The 18,425-nt window shown below is 32.5% G+C and overlaps 1 protein-coding gene across 2 annotated transcripts; it reads right to left on the reverse strand.

The window, feature by feature from the left end:
• Nucleotides 1–69: 69 nt before the first annotated feature.
• On the reverse strand, nt 70–12,027 carry LOC132741206 (uncharacterized). Of its 2 annotated transcripts, none has more exons than XM_060729327.1 (5): nt 11,924–12,027; nt 10,696–10,807; nt 9,105–9,349; nt 3,164–4,086; nt 70–2,847 (listed from the first exon to the last, which is right to left on the reverse strand). In XM_060729327.1, exons 2-5 carry the CDS (start codon nt 10,805–10,807, stop codon nt 1,329–1,331), a joined length of 2,799 nt encoding a protein of 932 aa, XP_060585310.1. In that variant the 5' UTR covers nt 11,924–12,027; the 3' UTR covers nt 70–1,328. The 2 variants fall into 2 exon arrangements, with proteins under 2 accessions (XP_060585310.1, XP_060585309.1); XM_060729326.1 differs by lacking the exon at nt 11,924–12,027 and adding an exon at nt 11,206–11,335.
• Between the last annotated feature and the right edge of the window lie 6,398 nt (nt 12,028–18,425).

The raw sequence follows: 18,425 nt of genomic DNA on the forward strand, positions 1-18,425 counted from the left end.
CTTAAGTTTGATTTTCCGGAACTATTTTTACTCATCTGGAGGCATGCAATTTTAAAACAAACTAGGAAATAAAGATACGACTTTTTTTATTTGAATTTCATATACAATATTTTACCCTTTTTCATATACAACGTATGTCATTCAGTGATTTACAGATATTTTCAAGTTCATAACAATTTTCATCATTACAATAATGCTATATTTGTCCATACTACATACCATACTTCAGATAACCCAGTATTTTCTTCATACCGAATCAATTTTTTTATGCCGAATAAAGATCTCTTCCTTTTGACAAAACTGTTGAACAGTTCTAATTTTGTCAAAAGATAACCATAAGTTGTTGAGATATTCCTTAACCAACTCAAGACACGTATGTATTTTTATGACATTTATATAATTATGTTATTATTTGTTGAAAGAAAATAGTGTTGTAAAGTTTGTGAAATTGTCCCAATAATTAAATCCTGGATAATTTCATATTTAAATATTCCTGATACGAAGGGTATCGGGTTTTTGCTTAAAGAAGTTAAAAAATATAACTGTTACCATATACATCAATATGTATTTAACCATAATTGTGCATGAACGTAATAAGTCTTAAATAATATAAAAAAGAAAACTTTAATAAAAAAGTGACACACGAAAATAATTCTAACAAGAGCACCATATCCTGTGTACACGCTCGTCTGCAAAGGGCAATGACTTTCAATTACCAAATTTGACATGTTAAAATGGGCCATGAGTCCATATGAATTTTAGAATTATTCTCCTTGTCTGACAATCACAAATGTCATGACCAGCAAGAGTTCCAATTTTTATGTTGATAACTTTTAACATGTTTGAATAATGGGCTACATTTAAGGTTTTGGAGGACAACGACAACTACGATGGAGCGATTCTGATAGCTGGACTTTTTTTCTTTTAAACAGACGAGCTAAAATAAAAATGATATTAGAAATAATTGACAGTATATGGTACTCAGTGTGAAATAAAACAGAATTGGTAAACAAGATTGGCTTTTCAAGTCTAATAAATTACTCAAATAAAAAAAAAGAAAGGTACCATTGTAATTTATTTCCAAGAGCACATGCTTTCCTAAATAAATAAGCTAAATTGAAATGATTCAAGTTATATGATATTCCAGTTTTGTCCGTACAATTTAAGAAATCTAGCTTAATCATATGTAAAAATCATGCTGGAAAAAATGTTAATTTTTATTTTAACATGTATTGTTCATGTAATAAATATAAATCAATCATGAGTAAGCTTGCCAGCTTAGTACAATAATCATCGAAATTACAATCAAGAACTCAGGACTAGAACCATCAACACAGAACAAAATTCTTTCCACAGTGTTCCCTTAGTGTGTCCAGAACTTCTTTCATATTAATTGATATACATTTTTTGCTTTCAGAACCAGATTCCGACGGGTCCTTGAGTATTAAATCGCCGGCGGTAACCATGGAAACCAGTTCGATTTCGTTTGTCTGAAGATTTCTCCTGCATACGACTGCCCCACTATCGCCGTGTGTTGCAAATACTTGAGAATTATAACTAGGTTTACTAGACAGAGGTTGACTTAAAATTTCATTTGTATTTCTTGCATCACCCAACTCACTGTCATGAATATCTTGACCGTTTTGTTGCTCCGGTCTAGGTAAAAATACAAAACTTCTTGAACTTTTCTCTAATGACATAACATCGTCTATTGAACTTGCTGCCGCTTGTCCGACACATGTTAAATCTGATATATCAAAGACATTGCTTGTGTCAGATCCGGAAATGTCCAGTGTATTAATTATATCTTGGGAAATCTGAATATCGTCTTCGGGTTTAGGAGGCGAAGGCAATTCAACTAAACCGAGTAATATATCTTCTTGGGTAACTGGTGCGGAAGATTCAATTAAACTAGGTAACATGTCTTCTTGGGTAACAGGCGAGGAAGATTCAATTAAACCGGGTAAATTGTATTCTTGGGTAAGAGGCGGGGACGATCCAATCGATTCTTGTGTAAGAGTCCGCGATTGATCATTTTTCATTGCAGTAAATAAACCTTTTGAAACGATTGGCAATGGCTCGACAAGAACTACATGATTAGGTAAGGTAAAACTGAAATAACTGTTTGAAGCTATAATTCCTCGACTACAACCAGTTGATGCACCATATTTAAACACGTAACTACCAACAAGGTCCCTAGACTGCTCAGTAGCTATTCTGCCAATTTTGTTGTTACCAAATTCATCTTGGAAATAAAAGCTGCACATGTTTAGATTGTCTTGAGAAACCTTTATTGCAGCAATGTCTGCAAATGGTATATTACTCTCATTAACGTTTAATGTCATTGCAGAACTGCTGTAACCAAACAAATGATTTTGAGTTCGAATGTACACTTCGTGCCACTTTTTATCATGAGGATGAACAACATGTGCACAAGTCACTGCATATATTATGTTCTCGGAGTCTTTGATAAAGCACGCTAAAGTCCCTTCTCTAATACTTTCCTCGTCATCTGGAAATGGACTAAGGAGCTTTTGTCCCGATTCGTTGAACTCTCTTGCAACTGCTTGAGTGGTATCATCGACTGTTTGACCTGACTCATTAAGGTCAAAGTCTTGAAATGTTTCATCGACTGTTTGTCCTGACTCATTAAAGTCCATGTCTTTTGCAAATGCTTTAGGGGTTTCCTCGATAGTTTTGATGGTGTACGCATACAGAAATCGGTGACGCTTCAATATTTCTGAGATACTACTTTTTACGTTTGGAATAACATTGGCTAGAAGATCAGTTTTAAGATGTATCTCCAGTTGCCCGTATAGGATACCCATACCGTATACTCCTTCAGTTCTAGAGAAAAGAAAACAGTCAATACATTAGGTTTATTCATTATTAGAAAGAACTAATATTTCTTGTCAATATGACATAAAAAATAAAAAGAAAAATGTCTTTGTAAATTGCTTACAACATGAAATGTTTCTGTAAAAAGAAATCTTACAGAGATGTCGAGCAACGTAAACCTTTGAATAATCCTCTATCAAAAATGTGTGTTTAAAATAAAGAAATTAATTGAAAACAATATGATTTCTGAATAGTGAAGGACAATGCTTTTAACAACACTGCAATGACTGAAATAGCAGTCTGCAATCTTAGACAACAAACTTACCCCATTATCTCTGTTCTAAGGATATCAGGAATGTCATTTGATGTAAGATCCCGTGGTCCTATTTCTATGATCTCAATGTCTACTATCGTTTGCTTGAGGTAGCCTTTAAGCTCAAAAATCATTTTCTTCATTACTATCGTTAATTGGTTCATTGCAGCCAGTTTCTTTTCTGCTGACATCACAGGTTCAGCTAAGTCTTTACGAAGAAGATGCAAAATGAAATCATAATTGATGCATTTGCTAGTTCCGGTTTCCTCAACATATTTGCCTTCAGTTTTCAGTTTGGCCAGCTCTAGCGCATTATCACATGGCTTCATCAAATGATGACGCGTAATACTTGTGATTGATTTCTGTAGATCTTTTTCGAAAGATATTTCTTCAAGCAGTCCATGACATATCCAATCTGGAATGTTTTGCTTTGATGCCATAGGTGATACTGCGGCACACATTATTCGATTACTCAGAGCTTTAATAGCCTGTTCTAAATTCGCATCATTGTCATCATTCTCAGCAACTGCTTTTGAGTCATTCAAGTGATGACCATTGCGTAGGAGATCAAGAATAGCACATGTTACAGTCTCTGATTTTAGAATATCTGAGTTTTCTAGATCAATCTTCTTGTCTGTTCTTAAAAATGTTTGAAGAAATGAAAACACTTCAAGAAATCCATCCATAATTTGTTTTTCTAGTGATTTTGAAATCGATGACGAAAGCCCACTAACATTTTCTCCAATGAGAATTTGATCTGGCAGCAAGCACGTATCGATTGCTTTTGGTACTAAATCAAGAATATCTTTACGAAACGAGTCTGTTTCTGCGTCCGGCAAACTAAATTTTGTTTTGCAAACAATGAAGGTGTCTGATATAAATGAAACTCTGTTCAGAAGCGTAGTTGATAGGTAATTCAAGACTGATGGAATATCCTGAAAGTGAAAACAAATACTCTTTTAAGTTTTTATGACCTTTGTGAATATGTTGATGAAAATATAGGATATCTATATACAATCTTCAGGAATTACTCGTTTGTTTGTACATTTGTTTACGGAGATGACAAGTATGTTTTTCACATATGAATACATACTGCACTGGACAGAGGACAACAGTAGATAAGAGCTCCAGAGAACTTGAAGGCACAGGATAAAACTACGGAAATTCTTTTCTCTTTTACTTTACATTAGTCTGCATGAGGAATTATGATGGAAACTAGAAATGTGTCATCATGCCACGGATGCCCCCGCATGCAGCCAAAATTTCAAATGTTATAATATTTGGTTCCAAATTTGTTTGCACAAATTATTTTTTTTCATTCTATGTTCAAAGCCCTTAAAACTTTTCAATGTTAACACAAACCATTTTTATACAATGTTCAAGGCACTGAAATTATTCAGTCTAAATAGCATATTGCATATTTGTAGCCAAAATAATGGCTATATACATTTCCACAAAAGTATGAGTGCTGAAACTGAAAGTTCAAAATTTTTCCAACATTCAGGAAAGTTTGTCCAAAATCATTGAAAACAACGACCAAATTCCAACTTAAACTGCTTATTCCTAAGATGTATTTATATCATTTTCAAATTGAAAGGGACATAACTCTGCCAAAAAATCATCGAACCATGACCAAATTCCAACTTGACCTGCGCATCCCTTTGACATATCCATATGTCAATTTTGAGTTGAATATGTAACACTGTTGGGTTGATAATGAACAGAAACTGTAAATTTCATATCATTTTCAAAGTGAAAGGGGCATTACTCTGCCAAAAATCATTGAACCATGACCAAATTTGAACTTGGCCTGCGCATTTCAAAAATATATCCATATGTCAAATTTGAGTTGAATGTGTAATACTGTTGGGGAGATAATAAACGGAAACTGAAAATTTCATATTATTTTCAAAGTGAAAGGGGCATAACTCTGCCAAAAATCATCGAACCATGACCAAATTTGAACTTGACCTGCGCATTCCTTTGACATATCCATATGTTAAATTTGAGTTGAATGTGTAATACTGTTGGGGAGATAATAAACGGAAACTGAAAATTGCATATTATTTTCAAAGTAAAAGGGGCATAACTCTGCCAAAAATCATCAAACCATGACCAAATTCGACCTTGACCTGTATTTTTTCATGACATATCCATATGTCAAGTTTGAGTTGAATGTGTTGTACCATTGGGGAGATAATGAACGGAAACTGAAAATTTCATGTTATTTTCAAAGTGAAAGGGGCATAACTCTGCCAAAAATCATCAAACCATGACCAAATTTGAACTTGACCTGCGCATTCCTTTGAGGTATCCATATGTTAAGTTTGAGTTGAATGTGTTGTACCATTGGGGAGTTAATAAACGGAAACTGAAAATTTCATATTATTTTCAAAGTAAAAGGGGCATAACTCTGCCAAAAATCATCGAACCATGACCGATTTCGAACTTGACCTGTATTTTTTCATGACATATCTATATGTCAAATTTGAGTTCAATATGTGCAACGGTTATTAAGATAATGAACGGAAACTGATGATGACGGAAGGACGGAATGACGGAATGACGGAACAGGGTAACACTATATGCCCTTGCCATTATACGGCGGGGGCATAATAAATTGTCAAATCGTCCCTTTAATATTTATCTTCGCTCTGATGAAAATAATACAGCTAGAAATGAAGTGCTTACATGTTTGCTTGACCTATATAGTAGATAATAACAGTATGTCATTACCTAACAGTATGGCATTACCAGTAACAATATTATAACAAGAGGGCCATGATGGCCCAGAGTCGCTCGCCAGAAACAACTGCTTTTCAGTGTTGGAAATTATCCATTGTCAATATTTTCTGATATCTAATTTGAGCCAATCAAATTAATATGAGCAAACTTGATAAAAGACTACCTAATAATGCTACACAGTTTGGTGACCATCTTATCAATTATTTCAGTAGGAAATGATGTTCAAAGGTTTTTCTATTTTTGGCTTTAGTGGCCCCTAAAAGGGGCCAGTCAAATTAATATGACAGTCAAATTAATATGAGCAAATTTGATAAAAGCGCACCTAAGAATGCTACAGAGTTTGGTGATCATCCATCAACTAATTCTGTAGAAATAGACGTTTAAAGGTATTTCTATTTCTAGCTTTAGCTGCCCCTAAAAGAGGCTGATCAAATTAATATGAGCAAACTTGACATAAGACTACCAAAGAATGCTTCAGACAAAGTTTGGTGATCATCCATCAATTAGTTCTGTAGAAGAAGACGTTTAAAGGGTTTTCTATTTTTAGCCCTAGAGACCCCTGAAAGGGGCCAATCAAATTATTATGAGCAAATTTGATAAAAGGCTATCTAAGAATGCTACAGACAAAGTTTGGTGATCATCCATTCATACGTTCTGTAGCAATAGACGTTTAAAGGTATTTCTGTTTTTAGCTTTAGCTGCCCCTTAAGGGGGCCGATCAAATTAATATGAGCAAACTTGACATAAGACTACCCAAGAATGCTACAGACAAAGTTTGGTGATCATCCATCAATTAGTTCTGTAGAAGAAGACGTTTAAAGGGTTTTCTATTTTTAGCCCTAGAGACCCCTAAAAGGGGCCAATCAAATTAATATGATCAAATTTGATAAAAGACTACCTAAGAATGCTACAGACAAAGTTTGGTGAGCATCCATCAATTAGTTCTGCAAAAATAGACGTTTAAAGGTATTTCTATTTTGAGCTTTAGCTGCCCCTAAAAGGGGCCAATCACGATAATATGAGCAAACTTGATAAAAGACTACCCAAGAATGCTACAGACAAAGTTTGGTGATTATCCATCAATTAAAGGTATTTCTATTTCTAGCTTTAGCTGCCCCTAAAAGAGGCTGATCAAATTAATATGAGCAAACTTGACATAAGACTACCAAAGAATGCTTCAGACAAAGTTTGGTGATCATCCATCAATTAGTTCTGTAGAAGAAGACGTTTAAAGGGTTTTCTATTTTTAGCCCTAGAGACCCCTGAAAGGGGCCAATCAAATTATTATGAGCAAACTTGATAAAAGGCTATCTAAGAATGCTACAGACAAAGTTTGGTGATCATCCATTCATACGTTCTGTAGCAATAGACGTTTAAAGGTATTTCTGTTTTTAGCTTTAGCTGCCCCTTAAGGGGGCCGATCAAATTAATATGAGCAAACTTGACATAAGACTACCCAAGAATGCTACAGACAAAGTTTGGTGATCATCCATCAATTAGTTCTGTAGAAGAAGACGTTTAAAGGGTTTTCTATTTTTAGCCCTAGAGACCCCTAAAAGGGGCCAATCAAATTAATATGATCAAATTTGATAAAAGACTACCTAAGAATGCTACAGACAAAGTTTGGTGAGCATCCATCAATTAGTTCTGCAAAAATAGACGTTTAAAGGTATTTCTATTTTGAGCTTTAGCTGCCCCTAAAAGGGGCCAATCACGATAATATGAGCAAACTTGATAAAAGACTACCTAAGAATGCTACAGACAAAGTTTGGTGATTATCCATCAATTATTTCTGTAAAAGAAGACGTTTAAAGGGTTTTCTATTTTTAGCCCTAGAGACCCCTAAAAGGGTCCAATCAAATTAATATGAGCAAATTTGATAAAAGACTACCCAAGAATGCTACAGACAAAGTTTGGTGATCATCCATCAATTAGTTCTCTAGATATAGATGCTTAAATGTATTTCTATTTTTAGCTTTAGCGGCCCCTAAAAGGGGCCAATCAAATTAATATGAGCAAACTTGATAAAAGACTACCCAAGAATGATACAGACAAAGTTTGGTGATCATCTATCAATTAGTTCTGTAGAAGAAGACGTTTAAAGGGTTTTCTATATTTAGCCCTAGAGACCCCTAAAAGGGGCCAGTCACATTAATATGAGCAAATTTGATAAAAGACTACACAAGAATGCTACAGACAAAGTTTAATGATCATCCATAAATTAGTTCTGTAGAAATAGACGTTTAAAGGTATTTCTATTTTTAGCTTTAGCGGCCCCATAAAAGGGCCAATCAAATTAATATGAGCAAACTTGAAAAAAAAGACTACCCAAGAATGATACAGACAAAGTTTGGTGATCATCCATCCATTAGTCCTGTAGAAGAAAATTTCTAAAGGTTTTTCTATTTTTAGCCCTAGAGACCCATAAAAGGGACCAATCCAATTAATATGAGCAAACTTGATAAAAGACTACCCAAGAATGCCACAGACAAAGTTTGGTGATCATCCATCAATTAGTTCTGTAGTAGAAGATGTTTAAAGGTTTTTCTATTTTTAGCTTTGTTGACCCCTAAAAGGGGCCAATTGAAATGACATGAGCAAATTGAAGTGTGACTGTCACAAGGATGCTACAGACCAAATTTGAAGTAAATCTGCCCAGTAGTTTCAGAGAAGAAGACGATTGTTGACGCATGACGACGGACGACGGAGTATCCCCCTTTGATACTAATAGCTCACCCTGAGCCTTCGGCTCTGGTGAGCTAATAAAATGTGTATGTACATTTACTGGAACACTATTTAAAAGGTTAAGTGAAGCATGAACGAGCAGCAAGTAGAACTACTGACATTCCATTAGCTAGCGGGAAAGCTTCCATAACATGAAAAGATCCAATGATCCATGATGGATTCGAACTCATAGAGGTGAGGGGCAAGTGGTTTGAAGTCAATGACCTTAACAACTTTTACAGTTCACTTAACATGTTGTAAAAGCAATATATTTCACCCATATAAAATGAGCGTTTATGTTGTGATAAAGTCCAGTAAGATATGTGAATAATTATACTATAACAAGTCTGAACAACTCCTAAGATCACAGGCACCTCCCAGTGGCCCCCAAAAAATTTAACAGACCAGGCCGTTCAATCGGTCTCAATATCACTATTATGCCCTCAATGCAATAAACTATTATATAAAATCTTTCTTTTATTACCTTTAGAGTCGCTTCATATAGGTCCTTTTCTTTGACATAACAAACACAGACATGGATCTCCTCAGTGGCGGTATAAGGCAGGTCGAGGTATCTGCTCAGAACCTCAGGTGAAACTGTTAGCAGGCTCGGTGACAAATCTTCTTCACCTAATACCATCACGTGTAGTTTGTTCTGAAGTGTTTGAATTAGTTTCTCTCGCGAAGCAGCAGATGGTGCTTTCATATGAAATCTCTCAGGAAGCGCTTCTACAAAAAAGAAAAAAGCTTTCCGCATGATAAAAGCTCGAGTACCAAACTATCAGAATTTTTACGTGGGTACATTACCCATTTCACTATATGATTAATATTATTTCGCGAAACGTTTTATTAAAGTTTCATTATCCTACAACAATTCTAGTTACATTTGTACATGTCAACTGGACGACAGAAACGTCCATTTCATAAAATAATTACTACGTTATGTAATTATATAATTATGTATATATAAAAACCAATCTTATATCAAACTGCAATTAATTTACAAGTTAAATATTGTGTATTACATAGAAATATAATACGTTGTTCCTGTTATGTAACTTATTAAATGCGGAGGCCTTGTGGTTAAGGTGTTTGCCTCTCAACCGGTGGATCATGGGTTCGACCCTTTCAGGCCACGACATGTTTCTTCATTATATGACACCAGTACTGGTTGGCTCCAGGACTCAGACATGATTAATGTAAGTTGCAAGAACTTGTTTTGCAATCGAGCTTGAGTGGATTCAATCAATAATTCAATTGTTTAAATCAATTTAATGTCGACAAGTGTGATTATAATGACTATATTGATAAAATGTTGAAGATGAAGATGATGATTCTTATAATGATAATGCCATAGATTACAGATGATTTATAATGATGATAATGATAAGGATGGCGGTGGTATATGAAGCTGCTTTTGCTACTGTTGTTGATGATGATGTTGGTGATGCTGATGGATGTGGTTGTGATAATGAATGTGGTGTAATGATTGTGATTCATGATAATGAAAAGATCACCGATGACTTGTGATAATGATAATGATTAAAATGATGATTATTGTTGTAATGATGCCAGACGTTGTTAACGGTTATGTTTATTGATGATGATGATGGTGATGATGATGATAACTTTATGTGACTCTATGGTGATAAACATGTCGACAATAATACATGATCATGAGTGTTATTTTTTCGACAATTGTTCTCATTTAAATGTTTAAAGTGTTCCGGTAACTTAACATAAGAGTAGATTTCAATTTCATATACTTTTAATGACTCAATTTCCTGAAAGACTTATTATCCTACTCGAAAGACGTTTAAAGGTTTTAAACGGGGATTTTTTTTGAATATGTTAAAATAGAAAAGAATAGAAAAACCGTTTTAAGTAAGTTTCAGTTGGCGAATCCTGAGTTAAAAACTTATTCAAACATTTTATCTATAAATAATTGATCACTGCATTTATTTAGCATGAATTAGAAATCAGTTAATATTTCCATAATAATTTTAATAATAATGGTGATAATAACGAGATGATGATTGAAATAAAAGATTTAAACAAAAGTAGTAAATACTTACTCATTACTCTCTCGAATCGTTGGTTGAAGTCTAGATACCGGCTTCTGAAGTAGTTTACTCGCGGGTATAACTCCCATGTTGGAAAAACATGCGGGTGTTCTGCCGCATCCATCTGTTGAAAAGGAAATGAATTTTGACAGATTGACAAAATAAGCATAAATTTCCCCGGTGGTGAAACTTTATTTACACTGAAAGCGAATCACACTCTTGTACTTGATGAATTTAAAGTTGTATTGTAAATATTCACTCAAATATAATAATTATGAAATAAACCAAATTAACCGTCACAATTTCAAAGTAATAAAAATCATTCCTTCATTTTAACCATTCTGATATAAACACCTCCTGTATTAAGTAATGATAATTTAAGAAATTAATAAAAATAACAAGCTGAAAACGCCTAGCTTAGTTTTGATTTTATTTATTTATATTATTTATTATCCTTTTTCTTTTACAAAATTATGTTGTTTCTATTACCGGTGAAACCTATCTTAAAATCCACTACCTTACCATTCCAATTTGTTGATGTCTTTGATTTTTCTCGTATCTAGCAATTATAAGGCGAGGCGTTAGATGTTTGACCCTTCCTTATTTAAAAGTACGTAGTTTTACGCATAAAAATATCTAAAATATTTCAAAATATTTCACAAGTGGTGTAAAAATAGATTAATTTACGCAGAATTTTGAATACAAAGATTGAAAGAACAAGCGAAGAACAACAAATACCGTAAATATTGATCTCAATGCAATTTACTATAGAAACAACAATAAATTCAGTAGAATTTCTATATAAATTAGCTGTTAAAACCAGGGGACTATCATTATATCATAATTAATGTATATGAACAGACATTTTTATTATTTAATGAAATAATAATATGCATGACTAATAACTTATCATCGGTTACCCACGGTATAAATTCCGTACATACTACATTATATTATTATTTAATGAATGAAATGATATATGCATGACTAATAACTTATCATCGTCGGCTACCGGTATACATTCCGTACATACTAGATTAATGTAGTATGTACGTACCGACGATGATAACTTACTAGCTTTTGTTTAATGCCAAAATATAATTTATGTATACTGCAGTTTGTTATAAATAGACTACACCAACTTATCTATACTACGTGAAAAAAAAAAGATTTATCATATAATTAAACTGTAGCATAGTTACATGAGATATAAAGAAAGTAAAAATGACTAAAATGATACCTTTACATTCCATTCTCTATGTCATCGCATAATAAATATGCTCAGTCACAATCACACGATACAGTAAAATCTATTTATAGCTCATTTCGGGATCCCATACATGTATGAACTATCGGAGTATTGATTACGCTATAGGAAAACCGTCCAGGTAATCGATTTTGATTCATTTTTTTCAGTTTCTAGCATAGAAAAATATCAAGTTTCAGATTTATTGGCATGCAGTCTAAGTCTGTTAACTATATAATAATACAGATTGGTTAACAAGTCAGCCAATTTAAATTTGTATTAAACTGTAAACACGGAGATGTTTCAATAGTTCAATATTATGCACTAATTGGTTGATGACTTATTACGTAAATTTTAAATGGATTTAAAATAATTTAACAGGAATATCCTGATTTAACTTAAAGGTGAATTGTTTATAATTAAAATTTATAATTTTAGCTAACCAGTACTGGAGCCATGTAAGCAAACATTGTTGTATCCTCAGTATAGTTTTTTTTGACACGGCACTTCGTTGGCTTGAGGTTCAAGTCACGGCACTTTGTTAGCTTGAAGCTATCTTTTCACTACGTATGGCACAGAAGTCACATTTGTAGGTTTTTAATTAGTGTTGTTCGCACCATAGGTGTTCGGCGCGTTGATTTGTCACAATCCCCGCACCCCCCCCCCCGTCCCCTCACCCCCACACCCATTCTACAGTCCTCCTACCTCTCAAAACCATTAAAAATACAGTATTTTTCATTTGAAACATGTTTTAATATTTGGTTTATGCTTTTAATTCAATTACTTTCATTTCCCACAAAAAATAAAAAATTGATACATATATATTTAGTTAGCTACAGAAATATTCAGTCAAAAAATACGACGTTTCAGAAGTTTTACTTGTTTTTTTATTTAACGTTAACCTGTCAAACTATTTTTAAGTATTTAACTGACTTGTCAAACAAACATAAACCGACAAACATAAACATTATTCAGGATGCACATTAAAAGTCTTAACCTCATGAACGCTGTTTTTCCTTTTCAAAATAATGACAAATTCGTAATTTGTACTCTTACAGGCTACTACTCTGAACCAATTTCCCAAAAAATGTTTAATTGTCTAAATTCACCATTATTTTACAACATAGTTCCTGTTTTCGTGTAACAGGTGTATTTCAACTCATTATTCCTTGTTTCACAAGGTAACAGATATGTAACTTTTTTTTTTATTTTTCATCCAAAGTTTAATAATTCCATGGTTCCATTAAAGATCCTGTAACACAATTTTTTCATGGTTTTATTTCATAAATATGATGCTCAAATTAAGATTTGTCAATACTGTATGTTCAAATAAGCATTATTTACAAAAATATTACCTAATTTAACATTTCATGTAAATAAAGGGAGGTAATTTGAAAATTTATTTTCTATAAATTCTAAGTCAAATTTTCCAATTGCGTGTAATTTATTGATTAAATATGATGTGCACAAATATTTGTAGTACACATTTTACATATTCTTTGATGTTTGAAAATTGTTTTATTTGCATAATTATATACATATATAATTTTTTGCAAGTGTGGTTTAAACATTTGCATTTTATTTGGGCTCTTTCAGTGATTTACTGAATTCCAATCAAATAGGTCACCACTTTGCTCATTCAGTGAATTACTGAATTCCAATCAAATAGGTCACCACTTTAGATTATAACATACTTTAAGGGCTTGCCCGGGGTCCGTACTCGACAGCGAACTGCTTTATGTGCCCTTACGGGCGGATGGACCCTCATTAAGCATTAACTACATACGTTTACACACAGTAACAATATCAATCACAAAACATACAGGATCTTTAAATGATCAAGAGATATTAAAATGTTATACAGCAATTATTGGTACCGTACAACACTTTATTTCAAGAGAAAATTAATAAGCATACATCCAGATAAGTATAAATTATTTTATGAACAGTTTAAACAAGTATAAATAGTAAATAGTTATCAAAATACTAACAATCAATGACACTTTGCATATTGTATGCAAAACATGACAGTATCAGCTATTTTATCAAATTGAAAACGTTCCTTCCTTATTTCTTACCTTTGTTTGCATATTTAACATAACTAAGTACTTTGAAATTGTAGTTTTAAATTATTTCTGTACATGGATAATTAACAAGTACATCAGCACAGCTGATCAAGATAATTTGTACACATGTCAGTAAATATTATGAAGAAGAAGAAGAAGAATCTTTATTTTGCAAATTAACTCTCAAAAGAGTCATGTACAAGCATTCATAATATATACAATAACATGTATGCATAAGTAAATAAATAATTACATAGCAAGATGACGTGACTGCAAGTATTTCTTTTCTTTCATAATTATAATGGTTACCATTGATTATATATTTAATTTACAAGTTATTTACTTTTTGAGAGATTCTACATTCAAATATATAATAATAAGAAATACTTCGTGTATGTTTTAGGCTTGCAATCACGGGAGAGACATTGTCAGCATCTATTACATAGTATACTTTCAATTCTCTTCTATACACTGGTCTTTGTATTACATTTACTAATCTAAGCTATATGGTTTTGATTTATTGCAATAGAAATATGGCACAAAATATCGGAATTATACAAACAAAACAAAACAAATGTTACTTCTAAACTATACTTTGAACACATATAATGCTTCAAACTTGATACAAGTAAGACCAGTGTATGATTTTGAAACTTACAAATTTATAGCCTTTATAATCATCGTGTTACTTAACCTATTATACATATAATACACAAAGAATTGCAATGTATCAATAATACATCTATATACAATTATATGACAGCTAATATTCGTACATTACACACATAGAAGTACAATACAATGTGTCAATTAACTTCTATGTACGTTTGCATGGGGCTTGATATTCGATTCGCATAAAACATATATATAAAACTTTAAACTAAACATTTTTGTATCTTACACGAGAATTGTTTGTAACTGTTGTCTAATATGGAAGGCATGGTATATAAACATAGCTAAATTTCTAATATCATGTACATTATCGCTTGTAACCAACTGAACAAATTTAAACATGCTAGGAAACCTCCAGTAATATTTCTTTAAAAATCTTGTTCGGAGTTCCTGATAAATAGGACATATAATGACAAAATGGAACTCGTCCTCTAACTGATTACATGCTACACAGACTCTATCATTTAAAGGTACACTGTGGGGTTTTCTCCATCTACCCACCTCTATTTCTAGACGATGAGAAGACATTCTTAAGCGTGACATAGCTATTCTATACTTTTTAATATCAAACTATATCTAAATATCTACTAAAACTGAAATCATTAAAAGTGTGGTAAAATAGTGCTCTGGAAGAATTACTAATTCGAGCATTTAAATCCTGTTTCATGTGTCTCTAACTCTCTGGTTAAATACATTAAGAAAAATTTTACCATGCGTAACTCCTTGGTTTTGCCATACATTGTTAAAACCTAATCTAGACAATAATGATCTTACGTTCGAAACCCAATTTATTTTCCTACTATTATTTTCACAATCTGCTTTTAATAGTAAATATGCATGTTTAGTATACTTGTTGTCTTCTGACATACACAATTTCACCAATATCTGATTATTGAACCTAATCTGTAAACTTCTAGATTAAATCTGCCCAGTTCAGTATATACAAAAATCATTTTGAGTAGGTATCTTAACACCAATTAACGTTTTTACAGAAATGCAAAAATGTTCGTTCTACCTGTATACCTTTGTAAAAGCCCCAGACTTCTGAGGAATAACACAAAATTGGTAAAATCAACTTATCAAAAAAGTTCTAAATGGTGTTTTACAGAAAAGATCTGTGAATTTATATACATATTTATTCATTTGTATATTGCTTTTAAAGCTTGTCCTGATAACATTACATCGTGTTCTCTAAATGAACCACCTGTGGTAAACAATGTTCCTAAGTATTTAAATTTTGAACAATTCGATAAGACTGTCTTTGTACAAAAATTCTAAATTTCGAGGCAACAATCCACTTTTTCTAAATACCATTACTTTTGTCTTATCAACATTTACTGTAAGCTTCCATCTATCACAATATTCAGATAAGATGTTCAAGCATGTTTGTAAACCTTCAGCCGTTTTAGAGAAAATAGTTATATCGTCCGCATACAGTAATAAACATATCTTAAAAATACCAGTATCTATGCCCTCGACTCCTTTAGCTAAAAAACACATCTTCAAGATCATTCAGATACATGCTAAATAAAAATGGGGACAGGCTCTCACCTTGTCTTACTCCTAAATTACAAGTAAAAGCTTCACTAATATAATCAAAATGTTTAACTCTTTGGAAATGCCTTCATACATGCTCTGTATAACTTTGAGAATATTACCAGTCACTCCGTATTTTATTAATTTGTACCAAAGTACATCTCTAACTACGAAATCAAAAGCTTTTTTTTAATCAACAAAAGCTTACATATAGCTTTTCATTTTTGTTCAAACAATGTGAAATAAGAGCATTTAAAATAAAAACATTATCAACAGTACCCCATATTTTTCGAAAACCTGCCTGGGCTCTACATAAACACCATAGGATTCAGCCCAGTCATCTAATCTAGTATTCAATATTCTAGTAAATAATTTTCCGAGAGAACTTAACAATGTAACACCTCTATAGTTCGATGGTTGATCAACATCACCCCCTTTATGTATTGGTACTATATAACCTTCACTCCATACATTCGGAAATGTCCTAATTTCAAACAAGCATTGAACAATTTATGCAAATATTGGTAACAGATCATCAACTCCATGAATAAATAATTCGTTCACATACAAAATCAGGTCCAGCCGCTTTATTGCCCTTCAATTGTTTAATAGCTCTATATATTTCATCAACAGTTATATCTATGTTCAATTCATCAAAAATATCTTGTATATTATCATTCAAGAAATTCTCATTGAAACGTAAAACATCTTCATCAGCTTGGTAAAAAACATCTTCAGGATTATTTATAGCTTTAAAATAGTCAACAAAGATATCTAATTTAGGTTGTTTAGGGTCATTGTTACAAACGGTATCTTTCAGCATTTGCCAATATAGCCTTGCATTTTTAACTCTTGCATTTAACAGTTTATCAGTGTTTTCTCTTCGAGATGAATATTTTTTGCTTCTAATAAGTTTTTTATATTTTTGCCTAGCCTCACACAAAATTATTAAATTTTCATCAGATTCATTATATTTAAATCTGTTTTGACAGACATAAAAATCATTTTTTGCAGTTTTACATTCTACGTCATACCATGCATTTTCATTTGTCTGCTTTTTTTCGTTTCAAAACGTTTCTGCCAAATAAAGGTGAACAAACAGTATGCATGACCTGAGAGAAAGAGTTAAGACTACTATCTATACAAGAAGAAGTATCATTATTTTCTAACTCCGTTACAAGCCTGTTAATAGATTCAACAAAAGTTTCAGACTGAAGACTTTCTTTATAAATATTTAACTTAGATTTATTCCATTTGTATTTAAATGACACTTTATCTGCATATGTGCTCTCCTCAGCACTCAAATTATTTACATTATTCATCCCTTCAAAAGAGAAATTTACAGTACAATGATCTGATAATATATTAGGTAATCCAACATAAAACTTACTGAAATGTTTCATAACAGATGTATTACAAATAAACATAATCTAATAAACTCCTCGCTGATTGTCCGTTATATGTACACACGCCAATTTCGCCACATATTCTACCGTTCATTATGCGCAGGCCACTAGCTTTACAAAAATCAATTAAAAGACGCCCATTTCTATTAACGCCGGTATCGGTTGTCAACCTATCCATATATACATCAGTTATATAATCATCAGGCAATAATTCAAAAAATACCGATCAACATCATCATGTTCTACAAAATCTTTTTAAAGACCCAACTCGACTGTTCATGTCTCCAAGCACGAGAAAATTGCAATTATCACCAAACTCATGTGACAGCTTTGACATTTCACTCATAATTCTATCAAAAACCGGGATTTCTATTAAATGTTCTCTACTACTTCCCTGAGGTAAAAACATAACATAAGCAAATAAAACAAGTCATTATCAGATTCAAAAGATTGCGTGAAAATTTAAGCCATAAAATATCATCCCGTCTGTTTTATGTAGTTCTACGTAATTAATATATTTCTGTTTAATATAGCAACATATACCACCAGAGTCTCTTTTTGCATTAATATTTCTTCTTTTCTATGTACAGAAAATAGTTTTAAACCCAGGTTTTTCCAAATTAATTAAACAATTTGCCCATGTCTCTACAATAAATATGAAATCATTTGAGTTGAAAATGTCGACTAAATCTTGTTGTTCAAGTTTATTAACGTTTTTAGTCACTAATCCCTGAATATTTAGTAGCACAAAGTTCAATGAACTAACATGTCTCTCCCCGTGGTCCTAAGTTGAAGATCGTTCTTTAACACTGGTAC

This window comes from Ruditapes philippinarum, unplaced genomic scaffold (assembly GCF_026571515.1).
Source record: "Ruditapes philippinarum isolate M1 unplaced genomic scaffold, ASM2657151v2 ctg2351_1_1_1_1, whole genome shotgun sequence".
In the NCBI taxonomy this organism is placed as follows: Eukaryota; Metazoa; Mollusca; class Bivalvia; order Venerida; family Veneridae; genus Ruditapes; species Ruditapes philippinarum.